Source organism: Microcaecilia unicolor, chromosome 8 (assembly GCF_901765095.1).
Source record: "Microcaecilia unicolor chromosome 8, aMicUni1.1, whole genome shotgun sequence".
Classification (NCBI taxonomy): Eukaryota; Metazoa; Chordata; class Amphibia; order Gymnophiona; family Siphonopidae; genus Microcaecilia; species Microcaecilia unicolor.
In genome coordinates this window covers 51,133,055-51,159,033 of record NC_044038.1, presented here as the reverse complement: position 1 = coordinate 51,159,033, position 25,979 = coordinate 51,133,055, and the positions used below count along the sequence as shown (strand labels likewise).

Here is a 25,979-nt window from a genome sequence, read left to right as displayed (position 1 = left end):
TCGACCGCATTGGCGCTGAGAAGGGCGGAGAGTTCCTCTGCAAGTACCTGCTTGTGCTGGAAGCTGTAAGATTGAGCTCCCGGTGGACAATTTGGAGGTTTTGAAGCCAAATTGAGGGTGTATCCTTGCCGGACTATTTGCAGAACCCACTGATCGGAGGTTATGAGAGGCCACCTTTGGTGAAAAGCTTTCAACCTCCCCCCGACCGGCAGGTCGCCCGGCACTGATACTTGGATGTCGGCTATGCTCTGCTGGAGCCAGTCAAAAGCTCGCCCCTTGCTTTTGCTGGGGAGCCGCGGGGCCTTGCTGAGGCGCACGCTGCTGACGAGAGCGAGCGCGCTGGGGCTTAGCCTGGGCCGCAGGCTGTCGAGAAGGGGGATTGTACCTACGCTTGCCAGAAGAGTAGGGAACAGTCCTCCTTCCCCCAAAAAATCTTCTACCTGTAGAGGTAGAGGCTGAAGGCTGCCGGCGGGAGAACTTATCGAATGCGGTGTCCCGCTGGTGGAGATGCTCTACCACCTGCTCGACCTTCTCTCCAAAAATATTGTCCGCACGGCAAGGCGAGTCCGCAATCCGCTGCTGGAGTCTATTCTCCAGGTCGGAGGCACGCAGCCATGAGAGCCTGCGCATCACCACACCTTGAGCAGCAGCCCTGGACGCAACATCAAAGGTGTCATACACCCCTCTGGCCAGGAATTTTCTGCACGCCTTCAGCTGCCTGACCACCTCCTGAAAAGGCTTGGCTTGCTCAGGGGGAAGAGCATCAACCAAGCCCGCCAACTGCCGCACATTGTTCCGCATGTGTATGCTCGTGTAGAGCTGGTAAGACTGGATTTTGGCCACGAGCATAGAAGAATGGTAGGCCTTCCTCCCAAAGGAGTCTAAGGTTCTAGAGTCTTTGCCCGGGGGCGCCGAAGCATGCTCCCTAGAACTCTTAGCCTTCTTTAGGGCCAAATCCACAACTCCAGAGTCATGAGGCAACTGGGTGCGCATCAGCTCTGGGTCCCCATGGATCCGGTACTGGGACTCGATCTTCTTGGGAATGTGGGGATTACTTAGTGGCTTGGTCCAGTTCGCAAGCAATGTCTTTTTTAGGACATGATGCAAGGGAACAGTGGACGCTTCCTTAGGTGGAGAAGGATAGTCCAGGAGCTCAAACATTTCAGCCCTGGGCTCATCCTTCCCAACCACCAGGAAGGGGATGGCCGTAGACATCTCCCGGACAAAGGAAGCAAAAGACAGACTCTCAGGAGGAGAAAGCTGTCTTTCAGGAGAGGGAGTGGGATCAGAAGGAAGACCCTCAGACTCCTCGTCAGAGAAATATCTGGGGTCTTCCTCTTCCTCCCACGAGGCCTCACCCTCGGTGTCAGACACAAGTTCACGAACCTGTGTCTGCAACCTCGCCCGGCTCGACTCGGTGGAGCCACGTCCACGATGGGGGCATCGAGAGGTAGACTCCCTCGCCCGCATCGGCGAAGCTCCCTCCGCCGACGTAGTCGGGGAGCCTTCCTGGGAGGTGGCCGCAGTCGGCACCGCACGCGGTACCGACGTCGGGGACCTCACCCCGGGCGATGGGCCAGCCGGCGCCACGCTCGACGGTACCGGAGGCGCAAGCACCGCCGGTACCGGAGGGGTAGGGCGCAACAGCTCTCCCAGAATCTCTGGGAGAACGGCCCGGAGGCTCTCGTTCAGAGCGGCTGCAGAGAAAGGCAAAGAGGTCGATGCAGGCGTTGACGTCAGAACCTGTTCCGGGCGAGGAGGCTGTTCCGGGCTGTCCAGAGTGGAGCGCATCGACACCTCCTGAACAGAGGGTGAGCGGTCCTCTCGGTGCCGATGCCTGCTGGGTGCCAACTCCCTCGGCGACCCAGAGCTCTCGGTGCCGACGCGGGGAGGCGACCGGTGTCGATGCTTCTTCGACTTCTTCCGAAGCATGTCACCGGAGCTCCCCGGCACCGACGAGGAGGACGTAGAATCCAGCCGTCGCTTCCTCGGGGCCGAGGCCGAAGGAGGTCGGTCTCGGGGGGGCTGTACCGCAGGAGCCCTCAGGGTAGGAGGAGACCCACCCGAAGGCTCACCGCCACCAGCAGGGGAATGGACAGCCCTCACCTGCACTCCTGACGATGCACCACCGTCCGACGACATCAGCAGACGAGGTCCCGGTACCACCGACGTCGATGCAGTCGCCCGATACCTTGGCGCCGATGCAGAGGCCCGATGCCTCGATGCACTCGATGCAGTGGCGGCCGAGGAAGATGGTCTGGACACTGACGACGTCGATGCACTCGAAGATCCCGGTGCCGATGCCGACGAAGAGCCCGAGAACAACACGTTCCACTGGGCTAATCTCGCTACCTGAGTCCACCTTTGAAGCAGGGAACACAGAATACAGTTCTGAGGGTGGTGCTCGGCCCCCAGACACTGAAGACACGACGAGTGTCGATCAGTGAGCGAGATTATCCGGGCGCACTGGGTGCACTTCTTGAAGCCGCTGGAAGGTTTCGATTTCATGGGCGGAAAAATCACGCCGGCGAAGTCAAAATCCGAAATGACGGAAAAAGAGCACCAAAAATTTTTAAGGGAGAAAATCTCGACCGAGGCCGAAAAGAGGCCTACCCCGACGACGAAAGAAAACTTATCGGGGCAAAAAGCTGGAAGTACGGGAAGGGGTTGACACGAAACCCGGGGGGGGGGGGGGGGGTTCCGGAGCACTTCCCGACACTTTTAAGACTTTTCCGAAGAAAAAACACGTCAAAAATAAATTTGGACGCGCGAGGTCGACTTTCCGGGGCTCGACACGGCGAAACACGACCGTACCGAGTGCGGACAAAAGAAGACTGGCCGGCTCGAGCCGGTTTCGGGCGGGAAGACGGCCGCGCGGGCGCGCGAGGACTAGCAAAGGACTTTGCTAGAGAAGTTTCCGATTGGAGGGGCTGCCGTGGACGTCACCCATCAGTGAGAACAAGCAGCCTGCTTGTCCTCGGAGAAACTTAGAATTACTGCTTTAACTACAATCACCAAATATAGGGTCTTGTACAGCCTACAGCTTACCAGTATTTCTATTATCAAAGCAGATCTAAAATTAAACCCTCAGTAGTACAAATCAAATGGATATCAGAATAATTGCTAACCAAAGTCAAAAAACTCAAAAAGAGAAGGAGATCAGCTTGCTAAATTTTTCATCCAGACAACCTTGGGCAAAATACCCAGAACTGCCAGTTGCCGAAATTGCTAAGGGTGGATTCTGGACTAGACTGAAGAGATTTAAGGAAATAAAATTAGCAGGTAAACCCTAATTTCTCTTTCCTCCTCATCCTTTCAGTCCAGTCCAGATACATGTGAAGTACAAAAGCAGTGATCAATGAAGGAAGAATGATGACAAACCAGCTTCCAACACGCTTGCTCCAAAGGCTATATCCCATCTTACTTGAACATCTAACCTATAATGACACAAAAGAGGAATGTATAGTACGCTGATGTCACTGCTTTCTCAACTCACTGTTGCTTCAAGGCTGCTTCACCCTTTCTGGGTCTCCTGAACAAAATAAAAAGATGATCAGACTTGTGGAAACTCATGATTACCCTTAAAGTATCTTTGCAGGATCTTATGTACTTCCAACTGATGCAGTCTCTCTGAATTGTCATGACCTTCCACTCCCTTGGGCATAAAGGAGGGCACCAGATGAGTCACCAACCTGCCCTCTGAAATCACCCGAAAATGCTCCTAACAAGAAAGGACCTGCCACTGATATTCTCCTGATGAACATATCACTAGAAGCACTGCTTGCAACATCAAGTCCTTAAGCGAAGCCTCTCGGAGTGATTCAAAAGGTACCCTCACCAATGCTGAGAAAACGAAAAGATCCCAAAGAGGCACAACTAGATGCTGTAAGGGCTGTGAATGTTTCTCGCCTCACATGTACAAAAGCCAGAGAGATTAAACTCTTCCTAGAACGCAATAGGGATGTATCAACTGGTCAGAACACCCCCTTTCTTTGAAGCCTCGCTCTCTCTCAGGAGCCAGGCCATAAGACTGAACGGAGAGACATCTGGCATCCAGATTGGCTCCAGCCATAAAAAGAAATCTGTTTCCAAGAATAAAAGCAGATTTCCCACCTTAAGAATGATAAAGTCCACATACCATGGCCTCCTTGGCCAATCTAGGGCCACTAGAAACAACATGCCGAGGTGACTGTCCAGTTTCTGCAATTACTCTGCCCACCAGCAACCACAGAGGAAACATGTCCCCACCACCCCTCCTCTGCAGCCGCTGCTGCTAAACAAGAACATCTAGTCCTCCCAAGCAACACTCTTTAACTGTTGCAAAATCTTCTACTTAAGTCTTCTAAAAAACCTGTTATTCCAAAATATGGCAGTAAAGATTATTTTACATAAAAATACATTTGATAAAGCCACTCCATAGTTGAAAACTCTACATTGGCTATCTACTGCTGTGTGAATCAAATTTAAGTTATTTTGCCTCTTCTTTAAAATTTTAAAAGGTTTTAGTCTCCTTACTATTTATTGACATATTTACATTTTCAGACAAGATCTCATTCTTCAATTTCCTCCTGTTTCAAGCACTAAAAAAGTATTAATATGTAGGCAATTGTTAGCAGAAGTTGCCCCGGGACTGTGGAACTCCTTAACATCTACCCATATGTCCTAAGGGACCATGTATTCAGTTCATTAACTTTAAACACCATACTGTAGTTGATCCTTTTAGCCATATTGCAACTGATCCTTTTAGCTTCTTTTTAACCATTTTTCTCATTTTATCATAGTCCCCTTTTCGAAAATTAAATGCTGGTACAGAAGATTTCCTTTGTGACTTCAATCCAGATATTAGCTCAAATTTGATCATATTATGATCACCGTTTCCCAGCGGACCCAATACCATTACCTCTCATACCATGCACTGCATTCCACCAAGGAGTAGTTCTAAAACAGCTTGGACCAGTTGCTCCAAAAAGCAGTCATTTAGTATGTCTAAGAATTTTACCTCTCTAGCACTCCCTGATGTAACACTTCCAGTCAATATTGGGGTAATACGCCGATGAAGGTAGTTGAATGCGGTGAAGTTGGAAGATGAGAAAAGACTGTCTGTATTAAAAAGTTCTGGCCCTTGAAACAGCCTAAGAGTGGCGAAACAGGGTCTCCTGTTGGGCTTTATGGAACAGTATTTGCGGTTGAAGCATGGACAGCTTTAAGAACATTTCAGCTAAGTAACATTTGTGTCACCGGTTGTGTATTAAGTTGTAAGCCTTCAACACAGAGTATTGTGAAAAGGTGTAGACGCATGCATTATTTGAATAAGAAGAGTGGAGTTTTTTTTGTGAAGACTAGTGATTGAAGAACTAGAGTGCCAGAAAATTGAAAGGTGGTTTCCACATAAATAGCACTCTTTAGGATTTCTGAAGTCTTTTTTTCTCCACATTTCACATATGCTAGTGATAGTACACCTCCAATACTCTGTTGTATCCTAGTAGAATTATTTGGTTATATAAGTGAGTATTATTCTACTATCCCTTTGGGAATTATCAGGGTAATTGAAATAACCCATTATTATACTGTTGCCCAATTTGCCAGCTTTCCTAATTTCTATCAACAATTCTTCATCTGTTTGTTCTGTCCTGGAAGACAGTAGTACACACCTATCAGTATATTCCCATGGAATTTCTATTCAAAAGGATTCTACACTGCTATCTGTTTCATGTAGAGAATGGTTTTTTTTTTTAATCCAATTCCCTCTTTAAAATATAGTGCACCCCCCAACTTTGATCCATTCTATTAGGAATGAGATGGTGAATAAGACTGAAAATGCTATAATGCCTTTGTATCGCTCCATGGTGCGTCTGCACCTTGAGAATCGCGTTCAGTTCTGGTCACCGTATCTCAAAAAAGATATAGTGGAATTAGAAAAGGTTCAAAGAAGAACGACCAGAATGATAAAGGGGACGGTACTCCTCTCGTATGAGGAAAGGCTAAATAGGTTAGGGCTCTTCAACTTGGAAAAGAGATGGATGAGGGGAGATATGATTGAGGTCTACAAAATCCTGAGTGGTGTAGAACGAGTAGAAGTAAATTGTTTTTTTTACTCGTTCCAAAAGTATAAAGACTAGGGGATACTCGAGGAAATTACATGGAAATACTTAAAAAACAAATAGGAGGAAATATTTTTACACTCAACGAATAGTTAAGCTCTGGAACTCTTTGCCGGAGGATGTGGTAACAGCGGTTAGTGTATCTGGGTTTTAAAAAGGTTTGGACAAATTCCTGGAGGAAAAGTCCATAGTGTGCTATTGAGACAGACATGGGAAGCAAATGCCTGCCCTGTGATTTGTAGCATGGAGTGTTGCCACGATTTGGGTTTCTGCCAGGTACTTGTGACCTGGCTTGGCCACTGTTTGGAAAACAGGATACTGGGCTAGATGGACAATTGGTCTGACCCAGTATGGCTATTCTTATGTACTGTGATATAACTTGCACCCTGTTAACACAGTATCCTATTGATTGTCCTCCTTCCATCAGGTCTTGAGATGCCTATTATATCTACCTCTTCATTTAGTGGTATATAGTCTAACTCTCCCATCTTATTTTTTAAACTTCTAACATTTGTATATAAATACTTCAATTTGTGCTTTTTCCTTGCATCTACAAGCTGTTTAGAAGTTGACAGGGATAATGTGGATCCTTTACACTGCTCTCCCCTTAAACACTCCTAGCTTTCTTTCACCATTGTTGAAACCGCTCTATTGGGATTCCCTTAATGTCTTGTTTCAGTAGTATCCTTCAAGGATACTCCATACCGATCTATGCACTCCTGGGCAACTGTTGCCCCCCCCCCCCCCCCCCATTTTAGTTTAAAAGTTGCTCTATCTTCTTTTTAAATGTTAGTGCTAGCAACCTGGTTCCATCTTAGTTAAGGTTGAGACCATCCTTTTGGAATAGGCTTCCCCTTTCCCAGAATGTTGGCCAGTTCCTAACAAATCTAAATCCCTCATCCCTTCACCATCGTCCCAACCACGAATTGAGACTTCAGAGCTCTGCCTGCATCTTGGGTCCTGTGCGTGAAACATGGAGCATTTCAGAAAATGCTACCCTGAAAGATCTGGAAAGGAATCATTGAAGGGGGGGGGAGCTTATAGGTAAAACAGTTATATGGGTCCCAGCTGTATTCAGTGCCAGGGCCTGCATTAGCTAAGCGGGTTAATTTAGGATAATTCTGATCATAAACCGCTCTGGATCTCCTGTTGGGATTGGGCGGTTAATAAGCATTAGATCTGCTGGACACTGAGAAATACTATTTAGCTGTGGGCTGCAGAAGACCCTATACAGGGCGATGTCATCAAACCAGTGGTTCTCAGTCTCTATCTGTAGGCAGGAGAACATAAACCCACTAGTCAGGACTGGACAAGAGATGAGGAGAAATGTTTCACAGTACCTTTTCAATACCATTTAGAGCACCAGAAATGTTAACTTTCTCACAGTGATGTCCCACCTGTGCCAGTCAGCAAACAGAAATCCAGGAGTGAATTTCCTCATAGCACTGTCCAAACAGTACCAGCTATCTCAGCTTCTATATAGTGAAGATGAATACCTGTGGCAGGTATTCTCCGAGGACAGTAGGCTGATTGTTCTCACGATTGGGTCGACGTCTGCGGCGGCCCAAAAAACCGGCAAAATTTTGAAAGCAAAATGAAAATCTTTCGAGAGCGCACCGCACATGCGTGAACGGCCTCCCGCCCGCGGCATGAGTGTGTCATCTTCAGTTTAATAAAAAGCAATCAGAGAACTAGAACAACTCCAAAGGGGAGGTGGGTGGGTTTGTGAGAACAATCAGCCTGCTGTCCTCAGAGAATACCTGCTACAGGTATGTATCTTCACTTTCTCCAAGGACAAGAAGGCTGCTTGTATGTGGGGTATCCCTAGCACTTAGGCTAACTCAAAACAATGAACATTGGTCAATTGGGCCTTGCAACGGCGAGAATATAACAGAAATTGACCTGAAAAGAAACAGAACTAAGTGAGAATGCAGCCTGGAACAGAACAGAAATGGGTCTAGGAGGGTGGAGTTGGATTTTAAACCCTGAACAGATTCTGCAGCACCGACTGCCCAAACCGACTGTCGCATTGGGTATCCTGCTGAAGGCAGTAGTGAGATGTGAATGTGTGGACAGATGACCACCTTGCAGCCTTGCAAATCTCTTCAATGGAAGCTGACTTCAAGTGAGCCACTGACACAGCCATGGCGCTGACATTATGAGCCGTGACATGGTCCTCTAGAGTCAGCACAGCTTGGGCATAAGTAAAGGATATGCAATCTGCTAGCCAATTAGAGACTGCATTTTCCGATGGCGACTCCCCTCCTGTTGGGATCAAAAGAAACAAACAACTGGGCGGACTGTCTATAGGGCTTTGTCCGCTCCACGTAAAAGGCCAATGCTCTCTTACAGTCCAAGGTGTGCAACTTGTCTTCACCAGGGCGGGTATGAGGACGGTGAAAAACTGTTGGCAAGACAATAGACTGCTTCAGATGGAACTCAGACACCACCTTCGACAAGAACTTAGGGTGAGCGCGGAGAACTCTGTTATGATGAAACTTGATGTAAGGTGCATGCACTACCAGGGCTTGGAGCTCACTGACTCTACGAGCGAAGTAACAGCCACCAAGAAAATGACCTTCCAGGTCAAGTACTTCAGATGGCAGGAATTCAGTGGCTCAAAAGGAGCTTTCATCAGCTGGGGGAGAACGATGTTGAGATCCCATGACACTGGAAGAGGTTTGACAGGGGGCTTAGACAAAAGCAAACCTCTCATGAAGCAAACAACTAAAGGCTGTCCAGAGACAGTCTTAACCTCTACACATTGATGATAAGCACTAATTGCACTAAGGTGAACTCATATGGAGTTGGTCTTGAGACCAGACTCTGATAAGTGTAGAAGGTATTCAAGCAGGGTCCATGTAGGACAAGAAAAAGGATCTAGGGCCTTGCTATCACACTAGATGGCAAACCTCCATTTGAAAGAATAACACTTTTTCGTGGAATCTTTCCTGGAAGCAAGACTCAGGAGACACCCTCTGAAAGACCCAAGGAGGCAACCTCTAAGCTGTCAACATCCAGGCCGTGAGAGTCAGAGACTGGAGGTTAGGATGTAGAAGTGACCCCTCGTTCTGGGTGATGAGGGTAGGAAAACACTCCAATCTCCAAGGTCCTTTGGAGGAGAACTGCAGAAGAAGAGGAAACCAGATCTGACGAGGCCAGAAGGGAGCAACCAGGATCATTGTTCCGCGGTTTTGCTTGAGTTTCAGCAAAGTCTTCCCTACTAGAGGCATGGGAGGATATGCATACAGAAGGCCAGTCCCCCAATGTAGGAGAAAGGCATCTGACGCTAGTCTGTCATCTTGGAGAAACATGCCGTGACGGCGCGGCCAAAGCTACATCCGGACGGCTTCCTGACACAGAGGATGAGATCCAGTGCCCCCCTGCTTGTGGGTGTAATACATAGCAACCTGATTGTCTGTCTGAATTAGAATGATTTGGTTGAACAGCCGATCTCTGAAAGCCTTGAGAGCGTTCCAGATCGCTCGCAATTCCAGGAGGTTGATCTGAAGACCCTTTTCCTGAAAGGAGCTTGGTCAATGTACATGAGCTCCCCACCCCAAGAGGGATGCATCCGTCAGCACTTTTTGTGGCTGAAGAATTTGGAATGGACGTCCCAAGGTCAAATTGGATCAAATGGTCCACCACTGAAGGGAACTGCAAAAGTTGGTGGAGAGATGGATCATATCCTCTAGATCCCCTGTAGCCTGCCACAACTGGGAAGATAGGGTCCATTGAGCTGATCTCAAATGTAGGCGTGCCATGGGAGTTACATGAACTGTGGAGGCCATCCAGCTTATAATTGAAAAAGAAAAACGCCTATATTGCGACCCAAATCGGGAGATAGACGTTTATCTCACAAAAACAAATAAAGTGGTATAATCGAAAGCCAAATTTGGACGTTTTCAACTGCACTCCGTCGCGGATGCGGACAAAGTTGATGGGGGCGTGTCAAAGGCGTGGTGAAGGCGGAACTGGGGCATGGTTATCGGTCGATCAGAGATAGGCGCCTTTCGCCGATAATTTAGGGCACTTTTCCTGGACCCTGTTTTTCCACGAATAGGGCCCCAAAAAGTGCCCTAAATGACCAGATGACCACTGGAGGGAGTCGGGGATGACCTCCCCTGACTCCCCCAGTGGTCACAAACCCCCTCCCACCACAAAAAATATGCCGTTTCACAACTTTTTATGTTCACCCTCAAATGTCATACCCACCTCCCTGGCAGCAGTATGCAGGTCACTGGAGCAGTTATTAGGGGGTGCAGTGGACGTCAGGCAGGTAGACCCAGGCCCATCCCCCCCCCACCTGTTACACTTGTGCTGGTAAATGGGAGCCCTCCACACCGCCCCCCCAAACCCACTGTACCCACATGTAGGTGCCCCCCTTCACCCCTTAGGGCTATAGTAATGGTGTAGACTTGTGGGTGGTGGGTTTTGAGGGGGATTTGGGGGGCTCAACACCCAACGGAAGGGTGCTATGCACCTGGGAGCTCTTTTACCTTTTTGTTTTTTTTTGTAAAAGTGCCCCCTAGGGTGCCCGGTTGGTGTCCTGGCATGTGAGGGGGACCAGTGCACTACGACTCCTGGCCCCTCTCACGAACAAATGCCTTGGATTTATTCGTTTTTGAGCAGGGCGCTTTCATTTTCCATTATCGCTGAAAAACAAAAACGCCCAGCTCACAAATTGTCGAATAAAACATGGACGTCTATTTTTTCCCAAAATACGGTTCGGTCCGCCCCTTCACGGACCCGTTCTCGGAGATAAACGCCCATGGAGATAGACGTTTTCGTTCGATTATGCCCCTCAATGTGTCCTAAGAGTCTCAATATCTGCCGAGCTGTGATCTGTTGAGACGCTCGAGCCATGGACATGAGGGCCAGGAGATTGTCTGCCCTTTCCTGGGGGAGATAAGTTCGAGTCATCCGTGTATCCAACAGAGCTCCAATGAACTCCAATTTTTGAACCGGAAAGAGATGGGACTTGGGATAATTGATCACGAACCCCAGTAGTTCTAGCACTCGAATAGTCATCCGCCTGGACTGCAGAGCGCCTGCCTTTGAGGTGCTCTTCACCAGCCAATCGTCGAGATAAGGGAACACATGCACTACCAGTCTACGTAGCGATGCTGCGACCACAGCCAGGCACTTTGTAAAAACCCTGGGCGCAGACGCGAGGCCAAAGGGCAGTACACAGTACTGAAAGTGCCGAGTTCCCAAACGAAATCGAAGATACTTCCTGTGAGCTGGGAGTATCGAGATGTGGGTACAGGCATCCTTTAAGTCCAGAGAGCATAACCAATCATTTTCCTGAGTCATGGAAAGAAGGGTGCTGAGGGAAACCATCCTGAACTTTTCTCGAACTAGAAATTTGTTCAGGGCCCTTAGGTCTAGGATGGGACGCACCCCCCCCCCCCCCCCCGTTTTCTTTTGCACAAGGAAGTACCTGGAATAGAATCCCAGCCCTTCTTCCCCTGGTGGAAAGGGTTCGACCGCACTGGCCTCTACAAGTACCAGCTTGTTCTGGGAGCTGAAGGACTGAGCTCCCAGTGGACAATTTGGAGGCATGGATTCCAGATTGAGAGGGTATCCTAAGCGGCCTACTTGAAGAACTCACCGGTCTGAGGTTATAAGAGACCACCTTTGGTGAAAAAATATTAACCTCCCTCCAACCGGTAAGTCATCTGGAATGGACACTTGCACTGTGGCTATGCTGCACTGGAGCCAGTCAAAAGCCCATCTCTTGCTTTTGCTGGGGAGCCGCAGGGGCCTTAAGCGCACGCTGTTGACGAGAACGAGCGCGCTGGGACTGAACCTGGACAGGCTGCTGAGAAGCAGGAGTGTACCTATGCCTATTATAGGAATAGGGAGCACTCCTCCTCCCTCCAAAAAACCTCCTAGATGAGGAGGTGGTAGCAGAAGATGCCCGGCGGGAGAGAGAATCCATAGCATCATGGTGCTTCTTGATCTGATCCACCACATCCTCTACTTTTTTGCCAAAAAGATTATCCCCCCGGTAAGGAACATCCGCCATCTGCTGCTAGACAGAATGATCCAGGTCAGAGACACACAGCCATGAGAGTCTGCACATCACTATACCTTGAGAAGCTATTCTGGATGTCACATCAAAAGTGTCGTAATTACCCCTGGCCAGGAATTTTCGACACTCCTTCTGCTGCCTGACCACCTGGTGAAAAGGTTCAGCGAGCTCCGGAGGAAGTGCTTCGACCAAACTGGACAGTTGACTCACCGAGTTCCGCAAGTGGATGCTCGTGTACAGTTGGTATGTATGAATCTTGGTTGTGAGGATAGTGGCCTGATACGTCTTCCTCCCAAAAGAATCCAAGGTCCTAGACTCTCTGCCTGGGGGCGCCGAGGCATAGTCCCTAGTACTTTTGGCTCTCTTGAGAGCAAAATCCACCACCATAGAATCATGAGGTTGCTGAGACTTCACCATCACCATCTCTCCGTGGACTCTGTACTGCGACTCAGCTTTTTTGGGGACCACTGGATTAGAGAGAGGGAATGACCAGTTTTGCATAAGAACTTCCCTGAGTGTGTTATGCAAGGGAGCCGTTGCAACCTCTGTGGGTGGAGAAGGATAATCCAAGACCTCGAGCATCTTGACCCTGGGCTCATCCACAACCTCCATAGGGAAGGGAATATCCTTAGACATTTCCCGAACAAAGGAGGAAAAAGAAAGACACTCAGGCGGAGACATCCTTCTTTCAATGGGCAGAGTAGGATCAGAGGGGACCCCCATAGGACTTTTCTTCAGAAAAGTATCTGGGATCTTCCTCTTCCTCCCATGAACGCTCATCCTTGGTATCAGACAAAAGCTCTCTAAGAGCAGCCCGAATCCGAGCCTGGAACGACGACCTCGAGGGGGATGTCGAGAAGTCGACCCCTGCCTGGACTGTGGCGAAACTTCCTCTGCCGACGTGGAAGGAGAGTCGACCTGGGTGGCAGCCAACTCCGATGCCGCAAGCAGCACCGAGGTCGGGGACCTCACCACAGGTGAAGGACCAGATGCCGCCTCAACAGACAGTGCAGAAGGCGCAAGCACCCCTGGCACCGAAGTAGACTGGTGCAGCAATCCCTCCAGAAGCTCTGGAAGAAGGGCCCTGATGCGCTCGTCGAGAGCCTCCATTAGAAAAGGCTGCGGGGCTGGTGCAGGAGCCGGTGGCAGAATCTGTGGGGGCTCGAGAGCTGGTACCAGGCTGCCAGAAGACCGACGCATCGGCACCTCCTGTATAGAGGGTGAGCGGTCCTCCCGGCGCAGACGCTTCTCGGGTGCTGAATCCCTCGGCTCCCCGGAGCTCTCGGTACCGCGCATGGAAAGATATTGACGATGGTGCTTCTTTCCTTTGCTTGATGCCTGTCATCGAGACTCCTCAGTACTGAAGAGGAGGACGTGGAATCCTCACGCCTCCTCGGGGCTGGGTCCGACGAAGGTCGGTCCGGGGTGGGGGCCTGCATAGCAGTAGGCCTCGAGACAGGTGGAGACCCACTCGATACCTCGCTGCTCCCAGCGCGATGTGGTCGTTCGGGAGCCATTACCTGTGCTCTCGAAGTCAATGCTTCCCTCGACATAGCCGACGACTACCTCGGTACCGGTGCTGAAGGACCGGACCGATCAGCAAAAAGTTTTTCTCGTTGAGCCTCCTGAGACACTTGGGTCCATTTTTTTCATCAAAGGAACGAGCTTAGAAGCAGCTGGTAGATGATTGGGCCCAAGGCACTGGAGACACCACGCGTGGGGGTCGGTACCCCAGATGGTCCGGTTGCACCGAGTACAACGCTTGAAGCCGCTGGGTGTCCTCGATGACATGGATGGAAAAACGGCGGCTGCGAAATTAAAGGACGCGATTGTGCCAATCAAAAAGGCAGAAAACGGGAAAAATAAAACCCGGCCGCACGGCCTAAAAGAGGGCCACAACAAACAGAAAACAAATTTAGTGACAAAAATTTTAAAAATAAGGGAACTACTCCAGAAACAAAAAAAATTATTATTATTTTTTATTTTGCTGAAACGAAGAGAAGAAGCATAACAGACGAAGTCTCCTGGGCCTTGAAAGAGGAACACAGCGAAAACCGTGCTACCTCAGACGCGGAAAAAAGGAAACTGAAGATGACACGCTTGTGCCACAGGCGGTAAGCCATTCGCGCATACGCGGTGTGCTTAGCCCGCGTGCCAGAGCGTTCTGGAAAGATTTTTATTTTGCTTGCAAAATTTTGCCGGTTTCCTGGGCCGCCGCGGACGTTGAACCAATCGTGAGAACAAGCAGCCTGCTTGTCCTTGGAGAAAACAGTGGTTTCATAGTGACAAGTGAACTCAAGCAGCTTTAGTTGCTTCAGAACAATATCCTGACAATGACAGCCCGGATTCTAGCATTCCTAGTTTCCTGACAAGAGTGCTTTGTTAGTGTCACACTAAACAGCACCCAGTGTGAGCTTCCTCACAGATGTGATCTATGAGTCTCAGTTTCCTGACAGCACAGGAAACTGTTTCTCTGCTACCTGGTATCATCAAAGAATGCAATTTTCATGGCCTGGATATCCACATCTGTGTGCGCCTTTGCTAGGATGACCACCTCTCCCCTCTGGCTCGCCTGAGATGTATTCCACACTACCACCATCTGCAGAGAGGAGATAAAGGTAAAAGCTGCTAAAGTCACCACCACCAGTCTACCTTCAGATACAGGTAGCAAACCTTCCTGAATGCCCTCTGCTGCAGAAAAGGACCAAGATTACCTAGGCCATCCCCTCCTAGACCAAGATCCACACCTCCACAATTTAGCCAGAAGACAAATATAAGTTATGTGTCAGGAGTAAATTGACACGAGAAAGAGGCAGCAGCTCTCTATTTATGGACAAATAAAAAATAACCCTTCATGTTTGTTTTCTATAAAATCTTTTAAGTTAATGGACAAGTTAATTTTTGCATGATTTTCAGTAAGAGCAGTTCTGGTTTGCCTTATATTTTTCATGTATGTTGAGAACTGTCACTGTAATGTCTTTTCACACTTTTTTAAAATATGTGGTAAGTTCATGATCTGAAATCTTGCTTGATTTCAGCTCGCAACAAGGGTAGCTATAGGTATATAGCCACAACTAGAGACAGAAGTGATTCATATCTAGCCTATTTGTTGTCACTTATTGGGAATATTAATCATTCAATGGCTACATGGCTTCTCTTGGCTCAGCTGTCTGAGCTCAGAGAGAGGAAGGAGAACTTCAAAGAGATAGATATGGTCACTGAAAGTATAATTTTTCAAGTTACAGCCACAAAAAGTCACCTATTTTATAATGGTATAACACTAATACGATCTTACAAATAGTAAGGAGATCAACAAACATTTTGCATAAATAAAACATCTAACCTCTCTAAATTTTTCTATATTGTATGCCAGACCTTCAAACGTTGGGAGAGCAAGAACGACAGACAAATGGTCTTGCCATTAACCAACTCAATTTTATCATCAATCCAGCTTTTATTAGTTTCATGATGATGCATCAATATCAGTATCAGGGACATCTCCTCACTAAAATAGGGATTGGCGTATGTCACTATATATCTAGTATTGTGCAATCGTACTCTCCTTGCAGTCAGAAGAGACATGGCTCCATTTTTTTTAGGGAGATGTTCTCCTCATGAAAAAAATTCTATTGAAACATGGCTTCAGAGTTCCATTTACTTTTTGTCTACAAATTAAGTCTTACGTGTACTTATACACAAGTATACAGCCACACAATTTTATAAAAGCCTTTTCCCCCCATGTACGACAGGCTTCACACAAAGATAAAGCTTTATAAAATTATCTGCTGAACTTTTAAACAAAAGTCCATTTGGTTTATGGGTCAGCGTATAAACTTCTGTCCTTGGATGGAGAAAATATTCTTTTGGACTGGCACTTTCTTCTCACTTATTTGGGCTTCAAGCTCAAATCCTATTCAGCCTTTGCTGGGCTGTGCCACAATCAACTTTCAATCACAACTGCACAGGGTTTTTGCTTTATTTTTATAGCTTCCTGCCCATTCAACCTCTGATTCTACCTGGTTTATGAGGGGTAGCCTAATGATTCCAACCTAGCTACCCCCTGAACTGAGGTAGCGCTAGCTTCTGCTTTCTTTACTTGTCCCTTGTTTTGTCTCTCTTTCTTCCCCTTATCTCTGCTACCACTGTTTTTTACATCTGTCCAAAAATGATTTCATTCTAATAATTGTAAATGGTTATCTAGGCATTTAATAATTTATCAATTAGTGGCATACCAAACATTTTTTCACAAAATTGAAAAGCTATACATTTTTAAATTCTTTAACAAATCAATCTTAACAAGGATTTTTCATAAATTCCAATATGCCAAGTATAACTTGTCACCCAACTTTCAAAAATTCTTGGTTGGTTATTTGTGTTAACTGTTATTTTGGATAAGTTTTTAAAATTTATTAAAAATTAATTTTTAAATTAAATTTACAATGTATTTTTTTAAATTTATCACAGTGATGTGACAACATCTTCCTGTATCTCTGTGGGGAAGGACTGCCCTATACAATATGATAGTAGTCCCAAAATGGCTCTCTGTCATGTCCCTCTTTTTTCTGCAACGCGATAAACATTTGTTGCATCGACGGCTGGTGAAAATTTGTTTGGAATGGACGGCGAGCCCGAGTCTCTTTTTTGCAGACCTACCTTCCTATTGTACAAGGGTAGCCTCGAAGCGCTATTAAAGTGTTTTCAGTGGCTGGCTGTATAAGGCATCTGAGTGATTGGTTTAGGGGTACGATCTTCTTTTCCTGCCTGGTTACTGAAGGTATGGTGATGAACCCGCAACATTTTAGTTATTGGCTTCACGCGGCCGAGCTTTGCCCCCCCCCCCCCCCTTCCTTCCCCTGCGGAGGGCATGGCGATGGATTTGTAAACTTCATAACCTTGACCCTCATGTATCCCCCTTGTTGCCAATTTGGGGGAATGCAGACTTCCCTGTGGGTAGGTCTTCGGCGGTTTTCCGCGGGTGAAGAGAGGAGGGGACCAATTTTCTCTTCCAAGTCTTAAATAAAGATGACACATGTAATGTATTTAAGGACTTGTGTACAAGTAAACATCTGAGCCCTCGGGCCTTTCTCCCCTATCTACAACTGTATCACTATATTGCCTCGTTGCCAAAGGCCTCCTTGTCTCTGACGAAATGGGAACAACTAGTTGAGATATATGACCTAGAAGCACAATTGGCAGTTCCCTTGAAATATTTTCATAGTCAATTAAGAGAGGCATTGCCTGGGGTGTGCTATGGGGACTTGGTGCAGAGTTGGTCTGGGGAATTGGGATACCAGATTCAAGATAAAACACTGCAAACTAGCTTGCGTGCCTGTTATGGGGCTTTTGGGAGTGCTGATATTCAGGAGCTGCAGTATAAATTTACTATGCACCTCTACATCTCACCGCAAAGGGCCTTTAGGACTACCCTGTGCCCCTGAGATGATTGTCCTAAGTGTGTGGGAACTGGGGCCCACTTGGGCCATATGTTATGGCTTTGTCCTCCGGTCCTGGCATTCTGGATGACCCTTTGTGCACATGTGTCGGGGATTTGGAAGATTAAGTGGCGACCCTCTCCTGCATTGTTGTTTGATGTGTACCATATGGAAGGACCCGGCAGGGCAGGTCTGACAACCTTCTTAAGGCGGGTGGTTCTGATGGGGGGAAAAAACCATATTGAGTGTCTGGCTACTTCCTGACCATCCCTCGATTCAACAGTGGCAGTCCCTTATGATCTCCCTGAGTGCGATGGAATGCAGGGACGTTCGGGATTTGGCCTCACATTGAGGGGACTGCCTCTTGCAATGCTGGTCCCCCTTCTGGGACACGTTAATGCCGACTGCTCGGAGCAGAATTCTGAATGGTTGATGTCCTTCATGGGAGGGAGAGGGTGGGAGAGGGAACCTTGGGGGGGGGAGGGTTTTTCGGGGGTTGGCTTATTTAGTTTTTGGGTGAGGTTCATCAAGTGTAATATGGGGATTTATGACAAACTGATAAATGATAAGACTGTTGACTACCTGTTATTATTGTAACCACATACACTTGCATAAATAAAGTATTTAAACATTTTTTTATCATCATAGTTTATAAAAGTAATACAGGATGAAACCCAATACCAAAAGATGAATGCAATCCTGTGGGCCTTAAGTCACTCTGGGCTTCTTTTACTAAGGTGTGCTAATGGATTTAGTGCACGCTAAATACTAAGAAGTCAAGAGGAATAAAATGGGCTTCTTAGCATTTAGCGATGCTAATCGTTAGCGTACACTAAATCCATTAGTTCACCTTAGTAAAAGGAGCCCTCTTTGACATATCCATTTCTCCTCCCCACGCCTCCCTGTGGTTCCAGCCCACTTTAACTAAATCTCAGACTTCCCCTTCCACTTTATCCTATGTACTCTATGAAATGATCCCCAAATCTTCTCTCTCTCTCTGCACTAGTTTCGTTTTCATCTGTGATATCCTGCTATCTGCTCAAAATGAAAGCCTCTTGTTACCAGTTTGCAGAAACAACCTGCTTCGCTGCATTCAGAAGATGTTTTATCAATAATTTCTGATTCCCATCTTTTCTATTCATCAAAAAGAAACCTACCCATACAATGCAGTGCATTTAGAATCCGACCGTGCTCCAGAACACTCTGATCTTCCTGCAACTCTACCATATGTGTACTACTACTACTAATCATTTCTATAGCACTACTAGACGTAAGCAGCGCTGTACACTTGAACATGAAGAGACAGTCCCTGCTCGACAGAGCTTACAATCTAATTAGGACAAACAAGAGATAAGGGAATATTAAAGTGAGGATGATAAAATAAGGGTTCTGAACAAGTGAACAAGGGTTAGGAGTTAAAAGCAGCATCAAAAAGGTGGGCTTTTAGCTTAGATTTGAAGACGGTCAGAGATGGAGCTTGATGTACCATATTACCTTTCTCCCAACACAGCTTTCACATCTTCAATGTCGCCTTCGGCACCTAATCACTACACCTCTACTCAGGAAAGCTAGACTACCCCACCTTGACATTTCGTCTTTTAGATTGTAAGCTCCTTTGAGCAGGGACCGTCCTTCTTTGTTAATTTGTACAGCGCTGTGTAACCCTAGTAGCGCTCTAGAAATGTTAAGTAGTAGTAGTAGTAGTAGTAGTTGGTGGTGGTATCAAGGGAAAGAAAAAAAAAAAGGAGAAAGTTCAAACTTCTTGAACATGTAAACAACAAAGAAGTGAGGCAAAGAAAACGAGGACGTCCAAAACTCGATATATAGCTCCTTTAACATAGTCAAAAAAATCAACACTTCGAGGAGCTGACAGCCGTGTTTCGGCATGTGAGCCTGAATCAGGGGTCTACAAACCTGTAGAATATGTTGTTGGAATATGGTCCTATATTTAGTTGATCAAAGTACTTTTTAGTGTAGGGAGGCGGGGCTGGTGGTTGGGAGGCGGGGATAGTGCTGGGCAGACTTATATGGTCTGTGCCAGAGCTGGTGGTGGGAGGTAGGACTGGTGGTTGGGAGGCAGGGATAGTGCTGGGCAGACTTATACGGTCTGTGCCAGAGCCGGTGGTTGGGAGGCGGGGCTGGTGGTTGGGAGGCGGGGATAGTGCTGGGCAGACTTATACGGTCTGTGCCCTGAAGAGCACAGGTACAAATCAAAGTAGGGTTTACACAAAAAGTAGCACATATGAGTTCTCTTGTTGGGCAGACTGGATGGACTGTGCAGGTCTTTTTCTGCCGTCATCTACTATGTTACTATGTGTACTGCACTAGAAAGAGACACTCGTACTGAGCTGAAGTGTTGCAGCTCTGGGAAAACCTGGCAGCATTCCACAACAGACTGACTGAGGTTAAGGACCCTTGGTAAGTCACCTTACAGATATTTTCCTATATGTTCTCTGTTACTGATGTCTTAGGGAGCACCTCCTCCAACTGCTACCATTGCCTGTTGGTATTCTACACTCCTAGTTCTCTGCCCAATGTCTAAAGGTCTTGTTATTTAGGTGTGCATACAAAGCAGCTCTCAACCCTTTGGTCAACTCACATTGCTGGGACAAGAAACCAGCAGTCATCCTTTGTCAGTTTCTGTTTGATTTCCTTCCTGCCCATTAACCCCCTAATTCTATAACTTTAGTGTCCAAATGTAAGGTAAAATTATGTATCATACCTGATAATTTTCTTTCCATTAATCATAGCTGATCAATCCATAGACTGGTGGTTGTGTCCATCTACCAGCAGGTGGAGATAGAGAGCAATCCTTTTGCCTCCCTATATGTGGTCATGTGCTGCCGGAAACTCCTCAGTATGTCGATATCCAAGCTCCATCCGCAGGACTCAGCACTTAGAGAATTACACCCACAAAGGGACACTCTGCCCAGCTCACCACCGCCGAAACGGGGGAGGGGAATTAACCCAGGTCATCCCCACACAAGTGGGGGAGGGGAATCCGTCCAGCTCATCCCCGCGGAGAGGGGGAGGGACACCACACCCGCCGATGCGAGGGGATCTGGCTTATCCTGCAACCGCAACCGCGGGAGGAGCTGACTGACCCTAACACCGCCGAAGCGGGAGGGGTACAAAGCTGCCCTACTGCCGCACGAAGCGGGAGGGAGCGCCGGCAGAATTTAAGTCTCAATCCAGCCCCGTAAAACGGAGGGGAGAGGAATGCAGCAGCTCACTGTAACACAAATTCGTCTCAACTCTTGAAGAATTCATTGAAAAACTTGAACACGAAGTCCTCCTGAACAGGAACTGAAGACTAAACTTGAACCTGAAATGCAACCAGAATATAAACAGTACAGATATCTGGGAGGGGCTATGGATTGATCAGCTATGATTAATGGAAAGAAAATTATCAGGTATGATACATAATTTTACCTTCCATATCATCATGCTGATCAATCCATAGACTGGTGGGATGTACCGAAGCAGTACTCACCCAGGGCGGGACATTGAAATCCCTGACCACAACATTGAAGCTCCAAACCGGGCCTCCGCCCGAGCAGCCACAGTCAAGCGGTAATGCCTGGAGAAGGTATGGGCCGAAGCCCAAGTTGCCGCCTTGCAAATCTCTTCCAAGGAGACGGACCCGGCCTCTGCCATCGAGGCCGCCTGAGCTCTAGTGGAGTGAGCCTTCAGCTGGATAGGCGGCACCTTCCCCGCGGCCACATAAGCCGCTGCAATGACTTCCTTGACCCATCTTGCCACTGTAGGCTTAGCAGCTTGCAGACCCTTACGAGGACCTGCAAACAGGACAAACAGATGATCCGATTTCCGGAAATCATTGGTCACTTCCAAGTATCTGATGATGACACGTCTCACATCCAGATATTTGAGAGCAGAGTATTCCTCTGGGTAGTCCTCCCTATGAAAGGAAGGGAGACAGAGCTGCTGATTCACATGGAAGCGAGAAACAATCTTGGGCAGGAAGGAAGGCACTGTGCGAATAGTCACTCCTGCCTCAGTGAACTGCAGAAAAGGCTCTCTACATGAGAGCGCCTGGAGCTCGGAAACTCTTCTGGCTGAAGTGATAGCCACCAAAAAGACTGCTTTCAACGTCAGGTCTTTCAGAGATGCCCTCGACAAGGGTTCAAAAGGCGGCTTCTGCAAGGCTCTTAGCACCAGGTTGAGATTCCACGCAGGCACCACTGAGTGCAGAGGAGGGCGCAGGTGATTAACTCCCTTGAGAAAGCGCACCACATCTGGCTGCGAAGCCAGGGAAGCACCCTTCAGGCGGCCCCTGAAGCAAGCCAGAGCCGCTACCTGGACTTTAAGGGAACTGAGCGACAGGCCTTTCTCCAGACCTTCTTGCAGGAACGCCAACACTGAAGAAATTGGAGCAGTGAAGGGAGAAAGTGAGCCTGCTTCACACCACGCTGCAAAGATACGCCAAACCCTGACGTAAGCAGAAGTAGAGCGCTTCCTCGCTCTCAGCATAGTGGCGATGACCTTGTCTGAGAAGCCCTTCTTTCTCAGACGCTGCCGCTCAATAGCCAGGCCGTAAGACCAAAGGGGGAGGGATCCTCCATCACCACGGGACCCTGATGTAACAGGCCCTGCTCCACTGGCAGCCGCAGAGGATCGTCGACTGAGAGCCTGATCAAGTCCGCATACCAGGGACGTCTGGGCCAGTCCGGACCCACCAGGATTATCCGGCCTGGATGCTTTGCCACCCGGTCTAGCACCCTGCCCAACATGGGCCAGGGCGGGAACACATAGAGAAGCTCTTGTGTCGGCCACTGTTGGAGAAGAGCATCTACTCCCAGGGATCGAGGGTCCCGTCCTCTGCTGAAAAAGCGCGGCACTTGGCAATTGGCTGATGACGCCATCAGATCTAGGCTCGGCTGGCCCCAGCGCTTCGTGATGTCCAAGAACGCCTGAGCAGATAGCTGCCACTCTCCGGGCTCCAAGGTATGGCGACTGAGAAAGTCCGCCTTGACATTCATGACTCCGGCAATGTGGGCCGCTGACAGCTGTTCCAGGTTCGCTTCCGCCCACTGGCATAGATTCATGGCCTCCTTGGCTAGAGGGGCGCTCTTGGTACCTCCCTGGCGGTTGACATAGGCCACAGCCGTGGCATTGTCCGACAGGACCCGTACTGGCTTCAACGCCAGTACCGGGATGAACTCCAAAAGCGCCAACCGAATGGCTCTGAGTTCCAGGAGGTTGATAGACCACTTTGCCTCTGCAGGAGACCAGAGCCCCTGCGCTGTTCTTCCCAAGCAGTGGGCTCCCCAGCCCGACAAAGAGGCGTCCGTCGTGACGACAATCCACTCCGGGGTCACCAGAGGCATTCCTGCAGACAACTTGTCTGTCTGCATCCACCAGCTCAGCGCCTTGCGCACTGCTGGGTCCAAGGGAAGGCGCACAGCATAATCCTCCGACATCGGAGTCCAGCGCTGCAGCAGAGAGTGTTGTAGTGGTCTCATATGAGCCCTGGCCCAGGGCACTACTTCCATCGTGGCCGTCATAGAGCCCAACAGCTGCACATAGTCCCAAACCCGAAGAGGAGAGGCTACTAGGAACTGGTCCACCTGAGCCTGAAGCTTGACAATCCGATTGTCTGGCAGGAACACTCTGCCCACTTGGGTGTCGAATCGAACTCCCAGATACTCCAGGGACTGAGTCGGGCGCAGCTGGCTCTTCTCCCAGTTGATGATCCACCCCAGGGAGCTCAAAAGAGCAACCACCCGGTCCACAGCTTTGCCGCACTCTGCATAAGAGGGGGCTCGGATCAACCAGTCGACCAGATAAGGATGGACTTGTACTCCTTCCTTTCGCAGGAAGGCCGCGATGACCACCATTACTTTGCAGAAGGTCCGCGGAGCAGTAGCCAACCCGAAAGGGAGGGCTCTGAACTGGAAGTGTCGGCCCAGGACTGCAAAACGCAGAAAGCGTTGATGAGGAGGCCAGATGGGAATATGCAGGTACGCTTCCTTGATGTCCAAGGAAGCCAAGAACTCTCCTGCCTTCACTGCCGCTATACCAGAGCGGAGAGTCTCCATGCGAAAGTGCCGCACTTTCAAGGCCCGATTGACCCCTTTGAGGTCGAGGATAGGCCGGACAGAACCTCCTTTCTTTGGTACCACAAAGTAAATGGAGTAACGTCCCTTGCCAATCTGATTTTCTGGCACCGGAACGACCGCACCCAGGCGGATCAGGTTGTCCAAGGTCTGCTGCACTGCCACAGCTTCGACCGGAGACTTGCAGGGAGAGAGTACAAACCCGTCTCTTAAGGGTCGGCAGAACTCTAGCTTGTAGCCGTCTCTGATGACTTCCAGCACCCAAGCGTCTGAAGTTACCCTGGTCCACTCGCCCAGAAACGAGGACAAGCGTCCTCCAATCTGCACTGGGCCATGGACCAGGACCCCGTCATTGGGTACGAGACCCTGGGGGAGGACCGGAGGGCGCACCTCCGGGACGGCGGTCTCTGCGAAAGGAATGCTGCTTGGGGGAGAAGTTCCTCTTGAAGGAAGAGGGGGCAGAGGAGCCCGACTTGCCCGGGCGGTACCGACGGGCTTCCTGAAACCGTTCTCTGGAGATACGGGGGCGAGCACTGGCCCGAGCCCTGACCTCTGGTAACCTCTTGCCCTTAGACGTGCCGAGATCGGTCACAATTTTGTCCAGCTCGACCCCAAAGAGCAGCTTGCCTTTAAAAGGCAACTTAGCCAGGCGGGACTTAGAGGCGTGGTCAGCAGACCAATGTTTCAGCCAAAGCCACCGCCGCGCAGAGACTGTCTGAGCCATACCTTTAGCCGAGGCTCTCAAGACATCATACAGTAAGTCTGCCAAATAAGCCAAGCCCGATTCCAGGGCCGGCCAGTCAGCCCTCAAGGAAGGATCCGAGGGGGAAGCCCGCTGCACAATCGTCAGGCACGCCCTGGCCACATAGGAGCCGCAAACTGAGGCCTGCAAACTTAAGGCAGCCGCCTCGAAGGACGACCTTAAAGCCGCTTCCAATCTTCTGTCTTGGGTGTCCTTAAGGGCCGTGCCACCTTCCACCGGCAACGCCGTTTTCTTAGTCACCGCAGTGATTAAAGAATCCATGGTAGGCCAAATAAAGGCTTCACGTTCACTTTCAGGCAAAAGATAGAGGCGGGACATAGCCCTAGCCACTTTCAGGCTCGCTTCCGGGACATCCCATTGAGCCGAAATTAAGGTGTGCATGGCATCATGCACGTGGAAAGTTCTAGGCGGGCGCTTCGTCCCCAGCATAATGGCAGAGCCAACAGGGGCTGAGGGAGAGACGTCCTCTGGCGAGGAAATCTTCAAAATGCTCATGGCCTGCAGTAACAGGTTGGGCAAATCCTCTGAGCGAAAGATCCGCGCTGCAGAGGGGTCATCCGCTCCATTCGAGCGGGAATCCGTCTCCTCCAAGGAATCCCCAAAGGACCGTTGGGAGAACTCAGATACGCTGCCCTCATCTACAGCAGAGGAAACAGCGTCCTCTAAGGCCTGGGAATCCACCCGAGGGCGTTTACTTCCGGGGGCCTCAACCCCTTTATCGGACAAGGGAGAAGGGGCAGCGTTCTGCATAAGGAAGGCCTGATGCAGCAGCAAAATAAACTCGGGGGAGAAACCCCCCAGACTATGTATTTCAGCAGCCTGGGCCACAGCCCTAGACGCACCCTCAACCGGCGCTCGCAAGAGCGGGGGAGCAACATGCTGCGCATCCAAGATGGCGTCCGGCGCGACACTCCGCGAAGGAGCCGCGCGGGAAGAACGGCGCTTAACTTTAGCCGCTTTTTTTGCCGTCGCCCAAATCAAGGGCGGCCATGGCATGAACGTCTCCCAGCTCAAGGGCGGCCCAAGAAGAAGCCGTCCGAGCAGAGTGGCCGGCCAAGATGGTGGAGGCGAGCAGCGGGGGATGGGCGTTTATGGCGGGAAAAACCGCCGCGCCGGAGGAAGACCCGGGACACTGACCGGCCTCCAAACTGATACCCAACCAGGGCGAATCAGACTTTAAAACCCCCGCATCCCCGCTAGAAGCGCACACGCGGTCCGGGGAGCGATTCTTCGCGCCCTCGCCCTCCGACGCCATAGGCCACGTGGAGATCAATCGGGGAACCCCCTGCCCGCTATAAAAAGGTAAAAATTACCTGCTTCTCGCTCCGAGCTGTAACGACCTGGTGTCCCAGTGAGTAGCTGCAATAAACGTTTAAATAAACGTCGAAATAAACGCCCTTAAGGACGTCCAAAATATATATATTTTTTTTAACGGAGCCAGCGGGAGGGGGGAGAAAAGGAGGGACCTGGCGCCACCAGGTTTGCACTTGCTCAAGAAGAGCCCTCAACCCCAGGCACTCAACAAAACCTAAAAATTAGGCTTGGAGGCCTAGCCAGAGCTGCTGCTGT

At 49.2% G+C, this 25,979-nt stretch overlaps 1 protein-coding gene across 1 annotated transcript in view; it reads right to left on the bottom strand.

The window, feature by feature from the left end:
• Nucleotides 1-25,979, bottom strand: part of WDR90 (WD repeat domain 90) — a 240,642-nt gene that overhangs the window by 123,576 nt on the left and 91,087 nt on the right. Inside the window, exon 15 of the mRNA XM_030212253.1 lies at nucleotides 14,619-14,737. Coding sequence (XP_030068113.1) covers nucleotides 14,619-14,737 — 119 coding nt within the window. The remainder of the gene's footprint in view (nucleotides 1-14,618; nucleotides 14,738-25,979) is intronic.